At 43.1% G+C, this 26,396-nt stretch overlaps 1 protein-coding gene across 3 annotated transcripts in view; it reads left to right on the top strand.

Annotated features, from left to right (window-relative positions):
• Positions 1-18,768, top strand: part of ALG9 (ALG9 alpha-1,2-mannosyltransferase) — a 107,954-nt gene extending 89,186 nt beyond the window's left edge. For 2 of the 3 annotated variants that reach the window (XM_068988512.1, XM_068988511.1), the window contains one exon: positions 18,065-18,276. In XM_068988512.1, coding sequence (XP_068844613.1) covers positions 18,065-18,188 — 124 coding nt within the window. In that variant the 3' untranslated portion in view covers positions 18,189-18,276. Of the gene's footprint in view, positions 1-18,064; positions 18,277-18,469 lie in introns of those variants that run through there. The other variant, XM_068988509.1, reaches the window with a different exon arrangement.
• Positions 18,769-26,396: the final 7,628 nt, after the last annotated feature.

The raw sequence follows: 26,396 nt of genomic DNA, 5'->3' as shown, positions 1-26,396 counted from the left end.
GAGAGCCTTTCCCAGAGATACTATTTGCTGCTCCCCACTGAACATCTGCTTCACTAAGCAGCTAGATTTTAAGGGCAGAAATAAGGCGTAGTTTGATAGGCTCAGTTTGATAGACATTCATTGGCCACCTTCTGCATATAAGACTTTATAGACTGTGTGCAGACAAGACCCACTGCCTTGGGAGTTTTTAGTTTACCCGGGGAGATGCACCGTAGTTCAGAGAGGAGCTACTGGGGCGTGAGAGGGAGGGGTTAGCTCCAAAAGGCTAGAATGGGTGAGACCAGGGAAGATTCCAAGAGGACATGACATCTGAAGATGCCACTGGCTCCGCTATGGGAGGTGGACTGGAAGGTGGGAAGGTGGGAGGCATACAAACAAGCTGGGAGGCTATTCTGCTTGACTAGATGAGAGGTGACGAGGAAGTGAACTCAGCTGCAAAGGATGAATGGACTCAGGAGACACATTTTTGCAGAAAAGGATCAGGCCAAAGTTTGGATCCCAGAAGCCCACAATTTTCTCCAGTGGCCTTGATCAAGCTTTTAATATTTTCCTTTGCTCTATTAGAAATGCGGTGCTGGTCGCTGTTACGGTTTGCTTTCTCTAGCTGGGCTGTTCTGTGACCAGAAGCTTTCACACGTTGAGCAGCACTTGCCAGAGAGACAGGACTCTAAGCTTATCCCATTGTACGTCCTGTCTCTCCTGTTGGTCCCTGGTGCCACTTCATTTAACATCGAGCACATGTCCAGTGGAGGTGGAGGAAAGGAGAAGACCCCTGGAGAATGCCTTCAGAGGTTTTTGATTTCCCATAAGTTGTACTCATTTCCCTAAACTGGCAGTCTTTTCATGACCATGTGCTGAGAAAAAAAAGAAATCTGTTGGTTACAGATTTCTTGAAGATACGCAAAGCATAATGGAAGTTTATTTGAAAGTATGTGAAGTATAATGGAGAGAACAGGAGGTCAGAAGACATGTGCATTCAGTCCTGGTTACTTGCTGTTGTTCCTGTCTGTTCCCACACTTCGATATCAGTAAAACAGAGATAATATTTTATATATTTTATAGGAATGTTGGAAGGATTAAAGGAGAGCTGAAATACGAAAGTGTTTTTAAATTCTAAAGCGTTATATAAATATCAGGCCTTCCTATTAATTAGCAGGCTGCCTGGAGCTCCAAAGTTATGTTGATTTTCTTTACATTTCTCTTGCTCAGCCATTCCTAGTATGTACTGACCCAACTGCAAAAACAGCAGGATCTTCCAGTGCCCTTTGCCACAGCAGTGTGTAACTGTCAGCACTGTGACATCTGATGTTGCTGACTTTGGGCCAGTTAAATTGGGCTGTACTATGGGAGGCGGTGTGCCTCAGAGATACCCCTCTGAGATGGTGCATGAGATGCCCTTGAGAACTCGACCCTGGGATGTCTTTGAGCCTCTCAAATGGGGCTATTACATACCCTCTGTCTTCATGAAACAATGGTTTCTGTACTTTAGCAGTTTATTTAACAGGGAAGAGAATGGCACTAAACATGTAATAGTCCCTCATGTCTTAGACCCTAGATCAGGTGGGCTGCAGGCCTAGCTGTTATCTAGCTCTTCCTGAGGAAGGGTTTTCATAAGCCTGTGACAGTTTCCTGAAACTGAAATTTAAGTTTAAGTCCCTGAAATTTATTTTCTTTAATTTTTTTAAACTGCATCTGTTTTTGGCTGTGCTGGGTCTTTGTTGCTGCGAGGGCTTTGCTCTAGTTGCGGCGAGTGGGGGCCACTCTCTAGCTGCAGTGTGCAGGCTTCTCAGTGTAGCAGCTTCCCCTGTGGAGCACAGGCTCTCGGGCGCACAGGCCTGGGCAGCTGTGGCATGTGGGCTCAGTAGTTGCAGCTCCCAGGCTCTAGAGCACAGGCTCAGTAGTGGTGGCACCTGGAACTTAGCTGCTCTGTGGCATGTGGGACCTTCCCAGACCAGGGATCAAACCCATGACTCCTGCACTGGCAAGCAGATTCTTTACCATTGAGCTACCAGGGAAGCCCAAGCCCCTGAAGTAGAAATCTGCTTTCTTTAGAGTTCACTTTGAGATCATTTTTTTTCCCTTCCTTTATCCATCTCTCTATCTTTCTAGCCATCTGACATCCATTTAATCAGCAGGTATTTTTGAACACTGTCAGGAACTGTGATGGATCTTAAGTGTATATGACAGTGAACACAAATTCTCTGTCCTCTTGAGCCCTACAGTATAATGGGGAAGCTAGCATTAAACAAATAACCATCTAGATCAGTCTAGAATTACAGCCCTGTTAGGTACTTTAAGAGAAAAGTACAGGGTGCTCAGAGAGAAGGAGACGCCCTGGAGTCTGCTTTTATGTCGTGAAGCCAGCTGGTTAAGCAGGTTTGGAAATCAGAAAATATTTATTGAGAAGCTATAATGTTCTTGTCACAGCACTAGATTATTTAGGGTTTATGAAAGAAGCAGTTAGACACAGATTTTTACCTTTGAATAATTTACAACTTTTGTAGTTCCTTTTGTAAAATTTTGTAGGGATTCCCTGGTGACTCAGATGGTGAAAGAACAAGAGTCTACCTGCAATGTGGGAGACCTGAGTTCAATCCCTGGGTCAGGAAGATTCCCCTGGAGAAGGAAATGGCAACCCACTCCAGTATTTTTGCCTGGAAAATCCCGTGGACAGAGGAGCCTGGGGGGCTTATAGTCCATGGGGTTGCAAAGAGTCGGACACAACTGAGGGACTTCACTTTCACTTTTTGTAGTTACACGTAAACACCTTGAAAATAGTACTAAGACCATGTGAAAGTGTTAGTCGCTCAGTGGTGTCTGACTCTTTGTGAGCCCATGGACTGTAGCCCCCCAAGCTCCTCTGTCTATGGGATTCTCCAGGCAAGAATCCTGGAGTGGGTAGCCATTCCCTTCTCCAGGGGATCTTCCTGACCCAAAGATCGAACCTGGGTCTCCTGCACTGCAGGCAGATTATTTACCGTCTGAGCTACCAGAGAAGACATTAAGACCATAGAAGGTGCCGGGTGGTGTGCTAAAACTCCAGAGAAAGGAGAGCTCTGTGGAGGTTAGAGTGTACTAGGAAGGTCTCCTGGAGAAGGTGGTGCTTAGCCCAAGTGTACAAGAAAAAGGATTTGTATTCGTGGTAAAGAGGGCAGAATCGTATCTGTAATTCAAGGAGAAGGAATCATGAACACAAGTGGAAAAAGTAAAAGAAGGCCTGTTAAATGAGGGGACCCAAAGGTCCATAGAGGAAAGCCTAATTTACCTCTTTGGTTTAAATTTGCTTTTAGTTAGAGTGATCTGTAATATAGTATCCAAATGAGAACACTTTTGAAAGTAAAAGGGACCCTGCCCTGGGCGAGTTGAGATAGGTGGCCATCCTGTTGTAATGTGACTGGAGTATGAGAGCTTATCCCAGAAAGCAGGACTGGAGAGCGGAGCGCATGGTTATGGTCGGTCCACGTCTACCATCGGGTCTGCCCATCGATTACTTATTTAATTTTCAGACGTTCCTTGGTGCCGTAGCCTGGATTGGGCCTTAGCTGTCTGAAAGGAAAGCGGTGAAGCTAGTTTGAAGACAGTACCAGCAGGTAGAAAAATCATACTCTTGAGTGTGCCAGGGGAGACTCAACCCCAGGGGAAGCAACTTAAAATTATTAGGACAGTACTGTGCCTGGTGCAAATTTAGGAATTCTAAATGTCTGTGAATATGTGAAGAGGCGTGTTTTCTGCTGAAATTGTTGGAAGATAAGCCGAGTTTCCTGTCGGACTGTTGGAGAAGGAATCACAAAGAGGGCTGAACATTGTAAACCTGTCTGGGAGAATGGCCACCCAGATGCCCACCTGTGCTCTTCCTCTTAGACTTCTTTGCTTTATCAGAGGACTGGAGAGGCCAGACCACATTAGTTGGAGAGAAGATCTAGACGTAAGATTTTTATTTAATTCTTAAATTTTACTTGGAGCATAATGACTTTACAGTATTGGGATGGTTTCTGCCATATAGCAGCGTGAATTAGTCATAGGTATACCTGTGTCCCCTCCATCAGGCACAAGATCTTGATAACCATTTTCTAGTCTCCTCCCGCACATGACTGGTACCAGAGCTGCAACTTCCTCTCCCTAAGTTTGCTGTGTCTGTGTCTGGCTAATATTATTAGCATTTATCAAACTTCCAAGATATGGGGGCTAAACTCGTTGACATATCACTTTTTAAACCAGACACATTTGTCAGCCGATGGACATCTCATATTACATACTTTCTAAAATAAGCGGATTTTTTTGTTTTCTTTCTTTCTTTGAAGCGTGATATAATGGCTACTTGTATAAAATAGTTGGACAAGTGGGTGGATGTAATGGTTACTCTTGAGATTCCCCAGAGAGGAGTGAAGGGAGACTGTTGCAGTAACTCAGCTGGATTGTGGGTTCCTTTCTAAGGATGGAGAGAGTGTTTGGCTGAGGGAGTCTGGTGGGGAATGCCTCTCCAGGATGTTGGAGTTGGCCTGCTGAGCAGCAGAGCCTGTTTGTAGCTTTAGAAACAAGTCGGGAGGCCCGGCCCACTGTTTTGCAGCCACTTTCCACCCACTTTTTCCTCCTTCATTGTGGGTCCCTTCTGTTTTACTGTCTTTGCCTTCACCTTTGATTTTTGGATTATGATATGTTATTTGTCCCCATTTTGGAACCCATTAGCCTCATCCAACTGAATTTTAGGCTTGCCTGACAAAGGATGTGAGATAATTTGGGGACACTTAGTAGGGCAGGATTTCAAAGCCTGCCCAATGTATAATTACAGGTAGATGCAAGCGAAGAGTTAGAACATAACATCTTCAGCTGGTGTGGTAGGCGAGGGGCCTTTACTCGTCAGCGGATTTCTGTAGGGCCGGGTGGGGGTTGTGGTGATTGCATACGATACTTGTGTTCTTTCAGTGTCCAGCACAGGATCCTCACGGAGGCTTTCCGCTGAGACTGTTACTTTCCTTTTAGCATCCAGGAAGTGAACCCAGCAGCTGTGAGGCCACGGTGCTGAATCCAGTTCGGTTCTGTGTCATTGTCTCGTGGATAGCAGCCATCATGTCCCAACTCTAACCCTAGCACAAGCAGAACTGTTTGTTTCCGAAAGATAAGAAGACCATTGGAAAATCACTGTAAAGTGAACACTGATTGTAAACTCTTGTCCCAGTTATTGCTGCATCCCAAACTTAGTGGTATTAAAAGGCAACAGTAATTTATTATTGTTTTATCTCACGGTTCTGGGGACTCACTGGGCTCAGTGGGCCATTCTCCAGCTTCTCGGGGTTCTTATGCATTGCCCATCAGATGGTGGTTGGCACTGGGGCATTCCAAAGGCTTTGCGTGTGTGTGCTTGTTAAGTTGCTTCAGTCGTGTCCAACTCTGTGTGACCCTATGGACTGCAGCCTGCCAGGCTACTCTGTTCATGGGATTCTCCAGGCAAGAATACTGGAGTGGGTTGTCATGCCCTCCTCCAGGGGATCTTCCCAACCCAGGGATCAAACTTACGTCTCTTAAGTCTCCTTCATTGGCAGGCGGGTTCTTTACCACTAGCACCACCTGGGAAGCCCCTTAAGGGCTTTCCCACACATCTGACAGTGAATGCTGGCTACTGGTTAGCTCTCAGCTGGGACACTTGGCCAAAACACCTAACGTGGCTTCTCCTTGTGGCCTGTGCTTCCTCATAGCATGGTGACTGGCTTCCAGGAGCTAGAATCTCAAGAGCGGTGTAGCTTTTATGACCTAGCCTTGGAATTCACACAGTATCACTCCCACCTCATTGTTTTCATTGAAAGCAAGCCAGTCTAATAGCCCATGGTCAAGGGGAGAGGAATTAGATCTCCCCTGTTGATGGGAAGATTGTCAAAGAATTTATGGACATGTTTTTAAAACATCACTGCTCTTTTGATGCTGTTCTTCATCCAAATTAGACAATTTGGGGGGGGAAAAAAAAACCTTTTTTGAAGGCGATTTCTTGCAGAAGAGACATATGGCGCCCAAAATAGTCCAGCAGGCTGTTCCCATCTGCAGCTTCTTGCTACCCAGGTGGAAAGGGAGGCTGCACCCCCTGGCAGAGTTTGGCTCCAGGCCAGCGGTTGGACGTGCTTCACATGGTGTTCAGATCCTTTCAGTGGAATTGGGTCTCCCTCCTAACCCGTGATTGAAGTGCTCTTGTCTGTTCCCCGCACGTCAGTCACAGCGTTGCCTTCAGCTCCTTTGTCTTTGCCAAGAATACTGAGAAACTGTAAGGGAAAAGCCGTCAGAGTTCTCGTACTTTTGTCATTCCTTATCCTCATTGTTCTCTTACGCTTTCCCTTTCTTTACCAGTCTGGGGGGGTCCCTGTTTCCTTCTCCCCAGATGGTTTCCTTAGACCCTTCGCCTGGCAGCACTACTACCTCAGGCTAGATTTGGCTTCAGAACACACTATTCTTCGACTGCTTAATCATTGTGTGCTAACACTTGCAAGGAGAATAAACCCTTTTGTTTTTTTCCCAAAGCTCAGAGGGTCTACTTTGCCTTGTTGTGAAGTTAGTTCTCTGGAGACAGACTGTCTGAGCCTCAGGTCCATGATGCAAGAGCCTCTCAGGCTTGACGCATGCATATATACAGTGTCTTTAGAACCCCACCACTTTCTGGTAGCTTCGGCCAAGCAACTGGCATCATCAGAGACATGTATTCTCAGTTTCTTGAGAGTTAGAACATCTCTTGTTGACTCTCACAACTCCTAGCACATATTAGGGTCTTAGAAAATATTTATCAATTATTTGATGTTGCATAAAGGGAAAAGATGAAATAAGAATTTCTTCAGAAGCTTCTCATGCCCTTGTGTGTGCTTGTGTCCTTAGTCACTCAGTCATTTCCGACTCTTGCGACCCCATGGACTGTACCCTGCCAGGCTCCTCTGTCCATGGGATTCTCCCGGCAAGAATACTGGAGTGGGTTGCCAATTCCTTCTCCATCTCATGCCCTTATTTGGTAAAATAAAGATCGCTGAGGAGCTGATTGGCTTCTATTTCCTGTCTGCTGGAGTTCTCCTTCTTAAGACCCAGGCTCTACCCCTTTAGAAAAGCCACAGACTGTGTGCAGAGAGGAGCCCACACGAAGGAGGCCTGAAGCCTGTAGCACTAGCTGAACTTGCAGCCCACGGCCGGCCATGAGCATTCCAGCCAAAGCCCGGTGAAACAGAAAGCCCGTCAGTTAGCCACGGATTTGAGAGAAATAATAGATGGCTTTTTTTTTAAGCTAAAAAAAAAAAAAAAAGGTTGTTGAGTTATTTCAGAATATACTCATTATTTCCCCTCTGTAAAACTTGCCAGAACCGTCAGCCTGCTGTGGCCTCCAGTGCCACTTACTGTTTGTCACAGAGAAGTAGCTCAGATGAGGGTCCAGAGAGTAGGGGCAAACCCCTTCCTGAGCACCGTTCAGTGTCTTCTCTGCAGGAATGTGGATGGAGCACATGGTACCTTCACATCTCAGGAGCTATCAGATGGGAAAGGGCCGCTCATGAGCTTTTCTCCAGCAAACTTAGTGGGACTGAAGGTCAGAAAATGACCGCTTGCTTAATACCAATTCTTTCTCAATCCCCTCATGCTGAATATTGGTGAAAGGTGACTGGTCAAGAGGTTATACTGTCCAGAGGTTATACTGATTGGCCAAGGCCACACATCAGTGAAATGATCCACCCTGTACACGTGTCTCGCAGTGACGTGATCCCCGTTTGTGCCTCAGCAAACTTCCAAGTCGTTACACAGTGTGGATTTGGAGGTCGCTGCCGAAGTGTCAAAACCGTGAATGTGTTCATTGAATGTTCAGGGTCTGTGGACATGCCCTCTGAAAACAGGGTCATTCTGGTCACATGGGTGATGACGATTTAGCAAATTTTGTGTAAACTGAAACCTGGAGAGGTTTCTTGACCTTTTGCATGAATATTCTCTTTGCTAGGTAAGAAATGGCAGGGCGCAAGTAGTTCTGTGTTTCTGGGGTACAAAATGAGAGGCTGGAGCGGGTAACAAACGAGGCCGTAAAGGAAGCAGGAACCAGAAGATGGTACAAAATGTCACATCGTAATGGATTTGAGCGCTTCTCTCCTCTTCATCAGAGTCTTGTGCATTCTCCACGGTCTCATCTCTCGTCTCTCCTCTTCCTGTTCCTTCAGTCGCTGTCAGTTCCCCAGCTATTATTTTACTGACATTTAGGCCATTTGGGTTGTACAGTTTGTGTCCTATAGGTATTTCTCATCTAGTTTATACCATATTTTGTTTTATAAACCCTGGATATGTGAAGCCTCCTTCCCACCCAAAAAAAGATTAAAACTTTTTAGGAAAGAAAAGAATGCCCTCTTTGTTGATGGCACTAACATCCCCCCACAGCTTCCCGTTCCCCATGTGCGCTCCAAAGACTCCCACTTTGCTCCGCCCTGCCCAGTGGCTTTAGGACTGAATTCTTTCAGAAGAGAAGAGGAAGAGCTTCACATTATTTTTTTCTTAATATATATACATATTTTATTGACATATAGTTGACTTAACAGTGTTTTAGGTACACAGCAAGGTGATTCAGTTACACACATACACATATATTATTTTTGAAATTATTTCCCATTATAGTTTATTACAAGATAGTGACTGTAGTTCCCTGTGTGATACAGTTAACCTTTGTTGCTTGTTGCATATCTATTTTTTTAAAAATAGAAGTCTTGCGTTCTAGTCATACTAAGTCAAGCCAGTGGAATCAAACTGTCATAAATTGTTTAATTAGGCAAAAATTCATAAGTTTTCCAAAATATATATATTATACATTCTCTTTATATATATACGTATACAAAAGCTTTTCTACAACACTTGGTAAAGGCTTGAGAAAGAACATCAAAAAAGAAAAGGCGAGATGGAGAAATTGGAAAATATAAACTAAATAAGATGAGAGCACTGACTATGAAATGGAAGAAGTGAAACAAACTGGATAAAAGTAAAAGATCATCAGATAGTCCAGTTGCTTTTAAACATAGCTGCTCATTAGAAACATATCTGGAGCTTTGGAGGAAAAAAGCAATACCCGGGCATTTTTATTTTTCAGAAAACTCCAAGATAATGCTGATACACATCTGGATTTTGAAAAGTGATTACAGGTTTTCTATTAAATGGCAGTTTTGGTAATATAGAATTCTGTTATTTTTCTGTTGACCGATCATGACGCAGTGGTATTAAGTGAGAAATAGTTACATAATCACAACAGTAAAGGATGTTTATCAGTTTTTTCACAATCAATAGCCAGACAAAAAATAAAAGAATTATATTTACAAGCCATAATGGGAACATAATTAACCTAACAATATAGAATAATTACATACAGTTTGGGAGGGGGGGGTCAAGCAGAGTGATATGGGAAATGGAAGTGCATACATGCACACATTTTCAAATGCCCAGCCAGTCTATGTCTTTTGGTTGGGGCATTTAATCCATTTACATTTAAGGTAATTATCGATATATATGATCCTTTTATCACTTTCTTATTTGTTTTGGGTTTATTTTCTGTAGGGCTTTTCCTTCTCGTTTCCTGCCTTAAGATGTTCCTTTAGCATTTGTGGTAAAGCTGGTTTGGTGGTGCTGAATTCTCTTAACTTTTGATTGCTGGAAAGCTTTTGATTTCTCCATTAAATCTGAAGGACAGTCTTGCTGGGTAGAGTATTCTTGGTTGTAGGTTCTTCCCTTTCACCGCTTTAAATATACCATGCCATTCCCTTCTGGCTTGTAGAGTGTTTCTATTGAGAAATCAGCTGATAGCCTGATGGGAGTTCCCTTGTATGCTATTTGTTGTTTTTACCTTGTTGCTTTTAATATTTTATCTCTGTCTTTAATTTTTGTCAGTTTGATTACTATGTGTCTCGGTGTGTTCCTCCTTGGGTTTATCCTTCCTGGGACTCTGTGCTTCTTGGACTTTCCCATGTTTAGGAAGTTGTCCAGCTATTATTTCTGCAAATATTTTCTCAGGTCCTTTCTCTCTCTCTTTTCCTTCTGGGACCCCTATAATGCAAATGTTGAATGTGTTTAATGCTATCCCAGAGGTCTCTTAGACTGTCTTCATTTCTTTTCATTCTTGTTTCTATATTCTGTTCTGTGGCAATGATTTCCACCATTCCGTCCTCCAGGTCATTCATCCGTCCTTCTGCCTCAGTTATTCTGCTATTGATTCTTTCTAGCGCATTATTCATCTCTGTTTGTTTGTTCTTTAGTTCTTCCAGGTCTTTGGTAAACATTTCTTGCGTCTTCTCAATCTTCACCTCCACTCTTTCCCAAGATCCTGGATCATCTTCAGTATCATTATTCTAAATTCTTTTTCTGGAAAGTTGCCTATCTCTACTTCATTTAGTTGTTTTTCTGGGATTTTATCTTGTCCCTTCTTCTGGGACATGACTTTCTGCTTTTTCACTGTGATTATTGTTGTTCAAGCACTCAGTCATGTCCGACTCTTTGCGACCCCATGGATTACAGCATGCCAGGCTTCCTTCTCCTTCACCATCTCTTGTAGCTTGCTCAAACTCATATCCATCGACTCAGTGATGCCATCCAACCATCTCATCCTCCGTCATCCCCTTCTCCTCCTGCCTGCAATCTTTCCCGGCATCAGAGTCTTTTCTAATGAGTCAGTTCTTCACATCAGGTGGCCAAAGTATTGGAGCTTCATTGTGATTAACTTTCTGTAATATGATTTTTGTTTTAGCTGCTGTGAGACTGGGCTTCTTGCTTCTTCTGTCTGCCTGCTGATGGCTGAGGCTGAGAGGCTTGGTGGACAGGGCCTTGCTCAGTAAAGCTCTAATCTATTTATCTGCTGATGTCTGGGGTTGCAGTCCCTCCCTGGTAGTTGTTTGGCCTGAGGCAACCCAGCCCTGGGGTCTGTGGGCTCTATGGTCAGGTTAATGGCAACCTCCAAGAGGGCTAACACCCAGGGGTCCTTCTAGGACTGCTGCTGCCAGTGCCCCCATCCCTGTGGTGAGCCCCTGCCAATCCATGCCTCCACAGGATGCCCTCCAACACTAGTAGGTAGTTTTGTTCAGTCTCCTGTGGGGTCAGTGCTCCTTTCCTCTGGGACTTGGTGCATGCCAGATTTTATCTGTGCCCTGTAAGCCTGGAGTCTGATTTCCCCAGTCCTGTGAAAGTCCTATAATCAAGTCCTGCTGGCCTTCAAGGTCAGATTCCCTGGGGATTCCCAGTCCCTTTGTCAGATCCCCAGGCTGGGAAGACTGACATGAGATTCAGAACCTTCACAGCGTGGGAGAGCTTCTTTGGTATTTATTGTTCTCCAATTTGTGGGTCACCAATCCAATTTTATTGTGACTGTGCCCTTCCTACCATCTCTCTGCAGCTTCTTCGTCTTTCATAGTGGGGTATCTTTTTTTGTTGGGTTCCAGCATCCTCCTGTCAATGGTTGTTCAACAGCTAGTTGTGATTTTGGTTGTGATTTTGAAAGGCTCTCGCAGGAGTTGAACACATGTCCTTCTTGGCCATCTTGAACCGGAAGCCTACTGTGCCTATTCTAAAAGCTGCAGTACAGCAGTTGGTCAGAGTAAGTTCTGTCTGCAAGGGCCTGGCATTCCAGGGGAACATGAACGTATATGTTTCTTTACTCTGGAAAAGAGATACATGTTACCTCTGTCTTATCATGAGGGTACTGTCTCTCACCCCATTTTCTATTAAAGAATATTAAAGATCAGCCACATTTTTGCTGCATTATCAGCCTTCTTATCAGCCAAGCAGTTCTTAAACTGCTTGATATGAGACTCAGGACCGACCATGGCTAAGAGTTAAGTCTTGAGGGAACTGTGAGATTCTCTTCAGAATGAAAGACTTCTCTGAAAGGCCAGCTCTGTTCTGACAGCTGTGGAAGTCTGTCACTGAACTAAGTGCAGGAGAACAAGAGACAGAGACAGAAGCAAAAAGAGAAGAAACTAGCTTGGAAAAAGAAAGAGAACTGGCAGGGAGCCCAGACTGCAGGCTCACGGGAATTAGCAATGCTTGGATGGATGGGTGGATGAATGGATGGAGAGACAGACAAAAATCATGGAGACAGCCTGAGTACTTAAGATGTTTTCTCTTTAAAATTAAAAATTGACCCAGCATTTGCGTCGTGCCTGTTGAACTGGTGACGTCAGGGACTGGCAGGCAGTCTTCCACGGACGTCAGCAAGAGCAGATTGAAATCGCCACAGCAGAGTGCCCCCCAGCCCTGATAAATAGGGCTGATAATTGAATTAGAAAACATTCTGAGCTGCCGGCTAATTATGCTCTTCAGGCGGTTGTCTTGTCCATGTCCGTTTCATCCTTGAATTGCTTGAGTGCCTTTCTCACTGGGAGGGGAAGTGCTTCAGTGTCCATTTTGCGCCTCCCTAATTTATGCTGCCTGTGCTTCCTAGAGCAGTACTTTGGCATTTCACGTTATTACAGACACTGTTACATGAGTTTTGATCAGGATTAGTCTGGTTCTAACTTGTGATTCAGTCAGATCTTTGTTTCCATGTGTATGAACGTGTGCGTATGCGTGTTATTCCAATGCTCAACTGCTCTCTTCTTTCACAGAGACAAATGACCAATTTGTTCTTCCAGCAACCGTATAATGATTTGAACAGTCCCGGTTGTGTTTGATTTAGTAAAGCTACAGATGAGAAAGAAATTAATCTAGAAGAGCAGCCATAGTATTAGAAGTGAAGAATTCAAGCCAACTTGCTCTTTTGGTTAAAAAGAAAAAACAAAAACACAGAGTCTTCCCATCCCAGCACAGAAGTGTTTGTGTTGATTGTTTATTCATTTCATCCACTGGAAGAAATTAGTGGTTTAGATGTTGAAGATAGATCATTTAAAATCGTAAGCAAGATCTGCAGGAGAAAGGAAGATTCATCTTCTAACAAGGATTTTTCCATTACCAAATTTGGATGATAAATCTTTCTTAACTTTTCCTGATATTTAGTTCTCACCTTTAATATAGCTTTGTGTTCAGGGCTAACTAGAAATGCCTGCATGCTTCCTGAACACATTATCTAGAATCTGATGCCAAATTTTTTATGCTTGCACACAGAGGAAGCATGGGAGAATCCCAGTTCTTCTTGGGTCCCTTGATGTATCTGCGTCAGATACCTGCTTGTCCCTAGCAAGATGGTTCTTCCAAACCACACATTCAGTGGGACTTTGAAATCATAGTAGGAAAGAACTGGTCATTTTGAGAAACTTGAAAGGAGGCTGGTGTGGGGAGAGTGTAGTGGGCAAGGAAGGAAATGGTACAAGGTGAAGAGAGACAGGTTAGCGAGGGCTTGATCTCCTACAGCTTTCTAGCTCATTACGGAGTCTGGATTTTATTCAAGCCGTTTTCCAATTGGTGCTGAGTAGACAGAGAATTTAATCTGAGATGCCTATAGATTTGGTTATGGATGGGCAAGTTTTTTTTTTTTTTTTTTTTTTTTTGCTTAGTATACCTTGAAATGTTGAATGGGTCAGATAAAATAATGTATAATAAATGCTTCTTCCACACTTACGCACCCCTCAGTGTTGATCCTCTCTTCTGAGTATGTGTATTATCACTTTGAACTTCTGTATTACCTATTTCGTATTTAGTGTGTGCCATATTACAGTTGGGCTTCCCTGGTGGCTCAGATGGTAAAGAACCTGCCTGCAATGCAGGAGACTCAGGTTCAATCCGTGGGTCAGGAAGATCCCTGGAGAAGAGAATGGCTGCCCACTCCAATATTCTTGCCTGGAGGATTCCACGGACAGAGAAGGCTGGCGGGGTCGCAAAGAGTCGGACACGACTGATCAACTAACACAGAGACATATTATAGTTCTATATCACTCATAATCTGTTCCTTCCAACTGTAGATTATTAGCTCTGTGAGAACAGAGGCTTTTGTGTCTTCAGGGCCAGCACACAAAGCCCTACATGTAACAAGCACACAGGGTTTTTGTGTTTGTCCATTTTAAGGATTTGAGGTTTCCTCTCTTTAAAACATTGTCTCAGTTCAGTTCAGTCACTCAGTCATGTCCGACTCTTTGGAAGCCCCATGGACTGCAGCACGCCAGGCTTCCCTGTGCTTCAACATCTCCCTGAAGTTGCTCAAACTCATGACCGTTGAGTCGGTGATGCCATCCAACCATCTCATCCTCTGTCGTCCCCTTCTCTTCCTGCCTTCAATCTTTCCCAGCATCAGGGTCTTTTCTAATGAGTCAGCTCTTCGTATCAGGTGGCCAAAGTATTGGAGCTTAGCGTCAGCATCCGTGCTTCCAATGAATATTCAGGGTTGATTTCCTTTAGGATTGACTGGTTTGATCTCCTTGCAGCTGTCTAGTTTGTCATAGCTTTAAAAATTATTACAAGTAAAATATCTCACCTATTTTTGCTTACGTTTCAATTTTTCTGTTGTAACAAATGGTAAAGTAGGTTGTTTTTAAAAAAAAGCATTATAGTGCAAAGTACAAAATGAAAATCATGTGCTGTGTCACAGAGACAGCATAATTTCTGTTTTATTGGTATTGTTTAAACTGCCTCTCCAAGTGGTTCTTGCAGGTTTCCCCTTTTATTGGCCGTATCAGGTTCCTCCTTCCTCCCCAGGGTTTGATACAGTCAGCCTTCTCAGCTTTTGCAAACCTGATTATTGAAAAATTATATCTAGATTTATGTTTCCCTGATTACTAGTAAAATTGAACATCATTTCATATGGTTATTGCAGTCCTGTAAGCAAGAATACTGGAGTGGGTTGCCATTCCCTCCTCCAGGGGATCTTCCTGACCCAGAGATAGAACCTGTGTGTCTTGTGTCTCCTGCATGGGCAGGTGGATTCTTTAATGCTGCGCCACCCAGGAAGCCCCAGTACCTGTTACTTGCTCAGTCGTGTCCAACTCTGTGACCCCCATGGACTGTAGCCCACCAGGCTCCCCTGTGCATGGAATTCTCCAGGCAAGAATACTGGAATGGGTTACCATTCCCTTCTCCAGGGGATCATCTTGACCCAGGGATCAAACCTGGGTCTCCTGCATTACAGGCAGACTCTTTACCATCTGAGCCACCAGGGAAGCCCAGCCCATATATATATATATATACATATATATAAAACTTATATATTCTAGATACCCTTCCTCTGTTATATATATGGCAAATATTTTGTCCCCGTCTCCATTATTCTTTTACGTTTGTTTCAGCTTGCCTTTTGCATTCAGCAGTAATGCATAGCGACCCTTCTTCTATTTTAGGGAGGTCAGTATTTTCTATGACAACATGTCCCATGTATCACCCTGGATGGTGAATTCCTTGGCATGACCAAGGAGTTAATAGCATAGAAATAGTCATCACCACATACTGTCTTGTCTTCACCATGTACTGTCTTGGCCTGTAAAAGGGCCTATAACCCCTTTTGTTTTCATATTTTTTAAATTCTTTTATAAATAACATGAAAGTAATAATGAAAGGATAGTTTTAAAAAACATCATTTGAAATTTTTGTAAGAATTTGAATGTAGCAACCCCAATCTTTATTCCATGTTTTCCTGCTTTTGAATATATATACCTGAAATAGGCTTCTCTGATGGCTCAGGAAAAAAGGGTAAAGAGTCTGCCTGCAATGCAGGAGACCCAGGTTCCATCCCTGGGTCAGGAAGATCCCCGGAGAAGGGAATGGCAACCCACTCCAGTACCCTTGCCTGGAAAATTTCATGGACAGAGGAGACTGGTGGGGGTCGCAAAGAGTCAGACACGACTGAGCACACTCACATATGCATGTGCACGCACACGCGCGCGCACACACAGATGCACACACACGCATACACGCTGTCATCATTGGAGTCTTGAGTGCTGCTGCCTCCGCATTCATCTTCTGATTTGTCTAATTGTGAAGTGTCTTCCTCTGTTGATTTTCTTCTCATTGGCATTATGGACAGAAAATTTTTAAATTCTGAACTCTCAGCTGTGCTCAATTAAAGCTAAATGCAGGCTGCAAAGATAGTGTCACAGATCTTTTGTACCTTATTGAAAGATGATGCATACTCTGAACAATGCAGTGAAAAAATGGAAGGATAATGTAATTATATCATTTTTGCATAATCCTTTTTGAGGATGTCATCATTCTTTTTCTTATCATTTGTCTGTCTTTTTTTTTTTAGTATAGTTGTAAATAATCCAAAATGTAGAGGGGGGAAAAAAGACCACTAAGATTCTTTAATATAGTTTAAATTTATAAAAGGTTGTAATGGACCCATATGGTAGTTACATGATAGAATGAGTTTTATTCTATTTTTGAAAATAAGTATAATTTTCCTTTCTTCTTTGGAAGACTCCAAGAAGAATAAAATTACAAAATAATGATCCTTCCAAGTAGTAAGGAATCGTTCCAAAAAGAAAGTAAAAAAAGTAAAATTGGGCCCAGTGGACCTAATGTTATACCAAGGAATGAGTTGACTGGAAACGTACTGACTGTATTAGTGAAGCTTTTAGCATGGAGTCACCTGGAATGGAAATGATGCTTAATTCAGTTTAGCCTTTCTTCACTACACTGAGGCCTGCGAGAGTTTGTTCCAGCTTACAGCTTTCTGTCCTGACCTTCCCCTTATCTATGCAGCGTGGACAGAAAGAAGAAAAATTAACTTCTTTTTGACTGAGGTAGGAGCTTCCTCCTGTTCGTTTCTTTGCAGAGGCCCTGCTTTATCTCGTGTGTCTCTCCGCTAAGCCTCTTTTCTCTATCAAAGCCCTTGAGCTGTTAGCTGTTGAAGTGAAGTGAATCTCTGTTGAGCACAGCGCACGGCCAGCATCCCAGTTGGGAAGGATCTCTAAGAGGTGTGTATGCCAAGCACGGTATCATTGTGTGCAGGCATTGCGGGAGTCTGCCAAACTCAGAAGTAGGCTGCCAGTACAAATGCCACGTTGACATGACATTTACAAGTTGAGAGTCTGGAAGAGGACTGGCAGTGGAGCACCCTTCAGCTACCTCGTTTAGGTTGGCAGTTTCTGGGCCAACTTTTGGGTTTTTGACTCAGAAATCATAGTCAAGAAGTAATACCGCATATAGAATTTAAAACTATCACTGCCACTTTTTCTAGGAAGTGATGAATCTTGTTAGCCTGTTTCCTGGGATGCAGGATAAACCAGAGTGGTAAGAGTGCACAGTCTGGAATCAAATCTGAATGTGAATGAGGGCTTTATCACTTGCTGTGTGACCCTGCTCATGCTACTTAATCTATGTGTCTCACTTTCTCATCTGTAAAATAGAAGTAATATCACTTTCCACATAGGTTTGTTGGATGGATTAAATAGTATCTTAAAAAGTGTAAGCATTTTCCCCAGGGCTTGTTCAATGCTAGGTATTCAATAAATGTGAGATATTTTTCATATTCTTTAGAAATTAGTGAGCCATTCAGGGTTTTAGCTATTCCTACCTATATTTCAGTATAAAGAGGAAAGACTGGACTCTGTCTTTGACTTGAGAATCGCCAGAACAGTATGGACAGGAAGCCAAGGACATGGTTTTTTCTTCACCTCTCTAGGAAAACTTAGAGCTGGAGGCAGGATCATTTGAGCATTTGGCATTTCTGCAGTCTCTGGGGTACACAAACTCTTGAGGTGTTAAGAATGTATTTCCATAATAACATTTTTTTGATTGAATTAGAACTTTTCAATGGCAAATTCTAACGCAGACCTAGAGCTATTCTGCAGGATATCCTGTGGCATATTAGCAAGACTACCAAGACTGTCGTTTGGGTTCAGGCAAGAAGGTACTTGGTCTTTTTCTCTTTTGGGTGTGCTGGGTCTTCATTGTGGCGCATGGGCTTAGCTACTCCTAGACATGTGGGACCTTAGTTCCCTGAGCAGGGCTCGAACCCATGTCCCCTGCAACAGAAGGTGGGTTCTTCACCACTGGACCACCAGGGAAGTCCTAGCACTTGGTTTTGATTAAGTCTTTTATCAAGATCTAGTAACGTACAGCTTATATAAAATATAATCCTCACCATAGCATTTTATTCATTTCCTTTCATCAGTACCATGAGTAAATTCTCGCAAATGATGCGATTCTATCTTTTTTCTCTCTTGTCTTTCAGGTCCTCAAAGTTGTTGCGGGCATTCTACATTCCCTTCCTGTCAGATCAGTTTACAGCGTATGCAAACTATACCATCCTCAAACCCCGGAGAGCAAAGCAAACCAGGAAGAAAAGCGGAGGTTAGCACCATGCCTGTGGTCCCAGAGGACTTGCATCCTGTTCACTGGTGATTCCACTGACAGGACACCCTCCAAGCCACCGCTTGTTCCGTGTGTAATAAAGGCCGTGTGACACGAATGCTGGAGTCTGGGTGCTTTGGGCTGGTCAGAGTCGGTCACGCTCACTCCTTGCCTGTGTCTGCTCTGCATGCACCCCTTGGGCAGCTAGACGCAGCCAGGCCCTGCAGTCCGGGTAGATTCGCTGCTCCGCATCTCACTGTTTCTCTTCTGTTCGATTATTTACTAGACCGGAGAAGAGCAGAGCCAACTTTGAGGAAGAGCTGAAAATCCTGGGATGGGATGGCAGTGTTGAGCTGTTCTCCACACTCTGGCCTGGTATCCAAGGACTGGCCTCCCCAGGGCCGGGTGAGCTTCTCCACCCAAGCTCCCTGGAAGCTCCTAGCAGACCTTCTCATGCAAATCCTAGTGCTGAAAATGAGCAGAGCCTAGTTGCCAACCTACATGTCCTTTCACCTCCAGCAAGACTAAGCTTTTCTAAAGCATTTCACAGGACTAGAACCTTGTCCTGGAGATATCTCAGGAAAAAGGCAACCGTTTGAGGAACTGTGGCTTAATTTCTTTATACAGGATGCCTCTTGTTTTTGTTTAAATCCTTTACAACAAGCTATAACCATGAGAGTTTGGTGTTTTTTGTTTTGTTTTGTTTTCAGTTTTAGCATGCTTTCTTGAATTCAAGACTTCCCTCTGTAAAGGTATCAACAGACCAGACTATAACTGTATAGGACATACGTGGAGAAGATTAATTCTATCAGTTGGTGGATTTGAATGACATCACATTTTAAAGTAATTTATTCTGAAACCATTTCTGAGGAAGTTAAGACTCTCCCTTTTTTAAACAACCCTAGTGAAAAAGACCAGTGTATATTTACAGCATCTATTTTTGAGTCTCTCTATTGCGAAGCACATCCTGCATGGGAAACCTCTAGTCAAATAGGCAATGATAAGGACTTGATTAGAACATAAGTATATATTTCACTTTGCCTCCACACACAGTATTTCATAGTTTACAAAGCACTTTCACATTATCTTATTCAATCTGCACAGTCATGACGTGAAGGAGACAAGGCAAGTGCTTTTATCCCCATTTTACAGATGAAGAAAGTAAGACTAGAGGGCAAGGAGCAGAGGAAGGTGAGGTGACTTGCCCAAGGCCACACAGCCAATAATAGCAGCGTTCGCACCACAACCTGGGTTGCCTAACTTCTCATCTAGCTCTTGCCCATACTCTTCACCTGACTACGAAAACAGTACTTGAAAGAATGATGAGGTTGGCCTGAGACCTGATTGATAACATCACTTTCTATTTTTAAGGAAGAATTTTATCTGGGTTTCTCAGTTCTTTGGAGCCTCCGGTCTGCCTGTGGGTCTGACCATCGCAGCAGCACTCCAGCATGCAGCTTGGCCCGCAGCAGGAGAGCAGTGCTCATATTTGGAAGTCCAGCTTCTGTGCAGCCATACAGGATCCAATAACAGTTCCATTTCCATTCCTATAGTCAGGCTGGGGTCACATTATAGTGCCTTATTTCCCTAAGGGTAATTATGTTTAGTATCTGCAGATAAGAAGCATTAATTTTTCAGAGTTTCCATCTTTCATTTTTCAAAGAGAAGAGATTTTCAATAGGAACTGATCCTAAGAGAGGAGAAAAGAAGTGACCAGAAAAGAAACAGCTAGTTATGTTTAAAGAGTCTCCTCACTGGGGTCCACGCTGAAGGAATATCTGGGGTGGGGTGGAAGCACTAGTGAGGCCATGGGTCTAGGTCTTGCAGAAGAGTTCCCTCCTTGGAGAGGGAACATAAACTCGGGTCCCACTGATTGCTTTAAGGACTTCTGGCATTTAGTTTTCAATACTTGATTCCTCTTTTCCAAGGTAAATATTGGCACATACAGTCAGACTGCAGGATAGAGAATTTTTAGTGAAATGTCTTGCCATACTTGCAGTAATGGTAAACTATCCTTCACAGTGGCTAGAGCTCTCTTTTTCTGCAGAAGTAAATGAGAAAGTGCAGTAATGAAGGTCAACGATGAGCGGCTTTTTTCTAATCAGAGTAGTACAATGCTGATCTGTTATATCATCTTGCAGGTTTGAAAAAAAGAAAAAGAAAGAAAGAAAAAAAAACAGCCTGCTGAGCAAGAACTTACTGTAACATAGCACAAAAAATGTCATGATTGATGTTCTTTGGGAATGTCAGTTCCTATCTCTTTAAAACTTGATTTGGTTTTCTCTGTCCTACAAATATCTTTAGTGAGAGCACAAGAAATTGGAGAACACTGTGCCAAATTCTGTGGGTAAGTTACATAAAAATGAGTGGTGTTTGTTGTGAAGGTATTTTTCACACGACATATAATCACACTAAAACATCTCCTCCTCAGCAATACAGGGAGGTTAGCTTTTCCTGGGAAAGTCTCAAAACACTGGAGCAAGTAGCATTTCTCCTCCAGAGATTCCGTGGTCAGCATGAAGATCAAGTATCTGAAGTCCTTTTTTCTCCATTGTTTGTTGACTATCAAGGAATAACGGGCTACAGATTACTGGTGGTAATCTTTGATTATGGAGGTGAGTGAGGAAATAGGTGATGTTGGTTTAGTTGCTAAGTCATGTCCGACTCTTGCGACCCCATGGACTGTAGCCTGCCAGGCTCCTCTGTCCATGGGATGTTCCAAGCAAGAATAGGAAGTAGATATATTGGCAATTCCAGGGCTCCCTGATCTCCAGATCTTGCGATGCTGAGTTCCATTACTAAACCAACCTGTGTAGTAACATCTGTTTTCAAAGTAGACCTGTCAACTGGTGGGTGTCATCTGATAAGAAAGACCACTCATTTTAATCTCTTGAGATAATAATAGAAAAGTGAAGACTGCACCCTTTATTACTGAATTCAAGTTCAGCAACGGATCATCTGTTTTAAATCAAGGTAGTTCTTGATCCCAACCACTTATTTGGGTCATCTTTTTCTAGTTTGGCTTTTGGGGAACGAACACCCTATGTGATCCTACAGCCTTAGATCTGGATTGACCATTTGGGCAGAGCACAAATGGAAATCTTTTATTGTGTTTTGCATTTTGTGGGATTTATTGAAATAATTCACTGTGATGGTGCCGTCTTCTGGCCAGTGTTGAGCAGCTCTGCTTTAAATTTGGTTAATTTCATTTTCTCTGAAGAGGGAAAAGAGGGGTCACTTAATCTTCACCTGCACCAGCAAATTAAACTCGTGTTAATTTCTTAGGCTCCTACATTAAATGCCTTGGGTAAACAGATTAATGGACATGTGCTCAGCTTGCTTTCTTTCTTTTTTTTTTTGCAGCAGAGAGCTCTGACGTCCATATGGCATTGTTGAATTTCAGACGCTCTCTGGTGTTCTGGTAAATATCAATGGATGTTGCCTTTAATTTTTCCAATATGTAATCTGTATAATCCTGTGATTCCTGCTGCAAGTGAAATCAGGAAGCACTGCAGTGTTGAAGCAAGAGTATTGTTCAGGTCATTTGTCTTCCTAATGCTTGTACTTTATTTCACATGTCAGTGTTTACATTACATACTTGTATTTTCTGTGAAAGAAAAAGTTAAATAAATCTTGGCAGTTTAATTTTCCTTTTCTTAAGGTGGTATTTTCTCTTTTGCTTTTAGCTTTTAAATCTTTGGTGGAGATTGGAAACTGAAGGAACTCAGCTCCTTCCATCACCCCCACTTTCACCCTGCAGTGTACAGACTTGCCCTATGCAGATCAAACAACCTAGTGTGTTTATTCTGAAAACTGGGGAAAAGCCATTGGAAAACCCAGTGAGGATTAGTGTTAAAACCATGCACAGTGGGAACTACCCAGTGTGTCAACATTGTGCCTACAAGAGAGTTTCTGAGTCCACGTTACGTTTTTGAATTAAGACTCTCTGGACTTTGAGAATCTTCCATTGTTTGTTGTTCAGTTGGCCAAGTGGTGTCCGACTCTTGGTGACCCCATGGACTGCAGCACTCCAGGCTCCTCTGTCCCACACCATCTCCCAGAGTTTGCCCAAGTTCATGTCCATTGAATTAGTGATGTCTTCATCTCATCCTCTGTCACCCTCTTCTCCTCTGCCTTCAGTCTTTCCCTGCATCAGGCTCTTTTCCAGTGAGTCGGCTACTCACATCAGGTGGCTAAAGTATGAGAGTCTTCATAGAAATGGGATCTAGTCATATCTAACATTTAGGTAATTTACCACTTTGTCAGGCGCAATACAACTTTGTGTGTATGTGTGTGTGAATGAATTTCTAATATCATTCCTGTATCTTGCACCTTAAGAGTCAATAACTTCTAATAGCCATCTTGCTGTTCTTTGCGGTGCTTAGTTGCTCAGTCATGTCCAACTTTGTGACCTTATGGACTGTATGCCCACCAGGTTCCTCTGTCCATGGAATTCTCCAAGCAAAAGCACTAGAATGGGTTGCCATTTCCTCCTCCAAGGGATCTTCCCAACCCAGGGTTCCACCCACATCTCCTGCATTGCAGGCAGATTCTTTTACCGCTGAGCCACCAGAGAAGCCCTTTTATACCAATACCATTGGTTAACTAGTTTTCTTTCCATAGGACCCAAAATGTCCATGAAACTTGGTTTATTTTTCACAAGTTGTTTTCAAAAAGGATGTTTTATTAATTTGATTCCAGGAGGGAGAGATGCACAGCCTTAATGAATTTCTTTTCCCTACCTAGAAGGTCATCCTTCTTGTTTAATTACTCGTAGGGCCGGCTTGAGTCTTCCTCTCTTTAATTGAAGCCTTTCTAGACTTCAGACTACTGTGATTACGCCCTTAACCCTCCTGAGTATCTAGTGGCTTTACTAATGACATAGAACCTTCTCCTGTAACCCTTGTAAACCTGTCTCTCAAGAACATTGTTGGCACTTGAGAGCAAAGACCATATTGCACTTCTGTGTATTCCCAGCGTTCAACACAGTTCCCTGAATATTTTGGTACTGTACCAAAATGGTACAAATTTGGGTACTGTGTTTATTGCCAATAAAGAAAAGTACAAAAAAACCTGCAACTAATATACAGCTGTTGCTTTCAGTTTGGTCAATTTTTGACCATAGGAAATAGAGCAAGTCAGAAGCCCTGTAGTGCTCAAAGAGCAATTGGAAAGATGTGAATGAGGCTCAATGCTACGTATATTTTAGGAATTCTGAAGGATACATGCTTTCACACAAAGGTAGATTCCTCAGAGTCCCTTATTGGGTACCCTTAATGAATATTTTATTATGACTTGATTTTGGAGGGTCAGACAGCCCAGGAGACCTGATGAATTTGGGGCAGAAAGCCCTCTCCTCCAGGTGTGAGGAAGCGTGGGGTTCCTACCAGCTACAAGCCCTGCTAGGAAAAGGAAGTCTAACTGCAAGATGACTTCATGGTGACATTCAAATTCAATAATATCAAGTGGTAAGTGGTTTTTTTACAGCTGAAAGATATTTTGGCTCTCCTCAGCCCTGAGTTCAGCATAGACCTGGCATGGAAACAAATTATAACCAACAGATTTGATAAATGAAGTGAGGGCCATTCAGATAAGGGATATAAGAATGCAGAATTGTAGTGATACGGGCAAACTGGGAACTTCTATTGTGGCTCCTTAGAATAAAGAGCTCACAGTTAAATTAATTGGGTTAAATAGCAATTTACTTGAGTACGAGTATTTCTTTAAAATGTTTGAGGAAATCTTAAGATATCTTCATAAAATACTTTAAAATGGTAGGGTTTTTTTTGTTTGTTTTTGCTTCTAGTTCCTAGGCTGCTTGTTCTGTCTTGACATGCCTAGAGATAAAAGTATAAACCAGATGATTCTTGATGGTTCTAAGAGCCAAAAGATTGTGTGAGATAAAACTAACTTCTTCTGACAAGGGTTTTTTGCAGATCTGCATTTCAGCCATTTCCTTCCTTAGGATGGTTCTCTTTGACCTCTGTTTGCCTGCAGAATCAGTATTTGGCAGTTGGTACCACTGGCCTGCAATTTTCCGTTTTAACCCTTGAGTTCCAAGTTGCTAAGTGAAGAAGTTATAGGTTCTTGTCAGTTTGCTTCAGTAGCACTATACTGAATGCTGGAGATGCGATTCATAGAGCAGTGATTCTCAAGTGAAGCTCCACAAGAGAATCACCTGGGGACCCTCTAATTACCCACTGTTGATGACACTAGAGACTGGAAAGCAATCCCACCAAGGATCAAAGATTATTGAGTGTGTGCTCAGCCGTGCCTGACTCTTTATGACCCCATGGGCCGTAGTCCACCAGGCTCCTCTGTCCATGGGGTCTCCAGGCAAGAATCCTGAAGAGGGTTGCTATTTCCTCCTCCCGGGGAATCTTCCCAACATAGGGATTGAACCGTGCCTTCTGCATCTCCAGCACTGCAGGCAGTCTTTTTCCACTGAGCCATGGGGAAGCCCTCAAAGGTAATTAAGTCAGCAAAATGTTTGGGGTCCTTTTCCAACGACAACCCCTGCTAACCAGGCCTCCATCCAGGCCTCTTCCCCTCTGCAGACCCTTTGTTATGCTTTTTCTATCAAACTTTACCTGTCTCATCTCTCCTTCGCTCTTGGCCCTGCTTTCTGGGAAACAATTAACTAATGTGATACTGAAGTACATGAATGGATGTTAATAATTTACTGTGGTTCCCTTCTCATTGATCCTCTCATCTCTGTACATTTGAATGATCAGTTCAGTTCATTCGCTCAGTCGTGTCCGACTCTTTGCGACCCCATGAATCGCAGCACGCCAGGCCTCCCTGTCCATCACCATCTCCCGGAGTTCACTCAGACTCACGTCCATCGAGTCTGTGATGCCATCCAGCCATCTCATCCTCAGTTGTCCCCTTCTCCTCCTGCCCCCAATCCCTCCCAGCATCAGAGTCTTTTCCAATGAGTCAACTCTACACATGAGGTGGCCAAAGTATTGGAGCTTCAGCTTTAGCATCATTCCTTCCAGAGAAATCCCAGGGCTGATCTCCTTCAGAATGGACTGGTTGGATCTCCTTGCACTCCAAGGGACTCTCAAGAGTCTTCTCCAACACCGCAGTTCAAAAGCATCAATTCTTTGGGGCTCAGCCTTCTTCACAGTCCAACTCTCACATCCATACATGACCACAGGAAAAACCATAGCCTTGGCTAGACGGACCTTAGTCGGCAAAGTAATGTCTCTGCTTTTGAATATGCTATCTAGGTTGGTCATAACTTTTCTTCCAAGGAGTAAGCGTCTTTTAATTTCATGGCTGCAGTCACCATCTGCAGTGAATTTGGAGCCCAAAAAAATAAAGTCTGACACTGTTTCCACTGTTTCCCCATCTAATTCCCATGAAGTGATAGGACCAGATGCCATGATCTTTGTTTTCTGAATGTTGAGCTTTAAGCCAACTTTTTCGCTCTCCTCTTTCACTTTCATCAAGAGGCTTTTTAGCTCCTCTTCACTTTCTGCCATAAGAGTGGTGTTATCTGCATATCTGACGTGATTGATATTTCTCCCGGCAATCTTGATTCCAGCTTGTGTTTCTTCCAGTCCAGGGTTTCTCATGATGTACTCTGCATATAAGTCAAAAAAGCAGGGTGACAATATACAGCCTTGACGTCCTCCTTTTCCTATTTGGAACCAGTCTGTTGTTCCATGTCCAGTTCTAACTGTTGCTTCCTGACCTGCATACAGATTTCTCAAGAGGCAGGTCAGGTGTGATAATAATCTGGAAAAAAAAAGGAATGACTAGTTTTGGCAATTTTAGACCCATTCAGATGCCATGTAATTAATTTACTTGTTACGTGGGAGGAGAGTTTGAGCCACCAGACCCAGCCTTCAGGAAGACTGCCTGGGGGTTTTCAAACCCTGCTGCCTCCTCAGATAAGGACCTGTGGTTGTCTCAAATAGGAATATGTGGGTATTGAGCCCTTCTGCTCAGGACACACTGGGGAGCCTGCTTTGCTGATTTTACATTCTTGGCTCCGTTTATTTGACACAAGTACAGTGAAAACTTCCCCTTTGTTATTCTGTCACTGGTCTTCTGCAGAGTTTCTTTGGAGCTGCTTTCCACCTTCCTCAGAAATAAGAGCAAAGGTTAATCTCGTTTTGAGAGAAGTGACCTGAAATGTGATCATTCAACCAACAAAAAAGACACCATGTGTCATTCCGGAATTGGTCTTGCTCCTTGTCTCC

This window comes from Capricornis sumatraensis, chromosome 16 (genome assembly GCF_032405125.1).
Source record: "Capricornis sumatraensis isolate serow.1 chromosome 16, serow.2, whole genome shotgun sequence".
Classification (NCBI taxonomy): Eukaryota; Metazoa; Chordata; class Mammalia; order Artiodactyla; family Bovidae; genus Capricornis; species Capricornis sumatraensis.
This window is presented reverse-complemented; position numbering and strand designations above follow the sequence as displayed.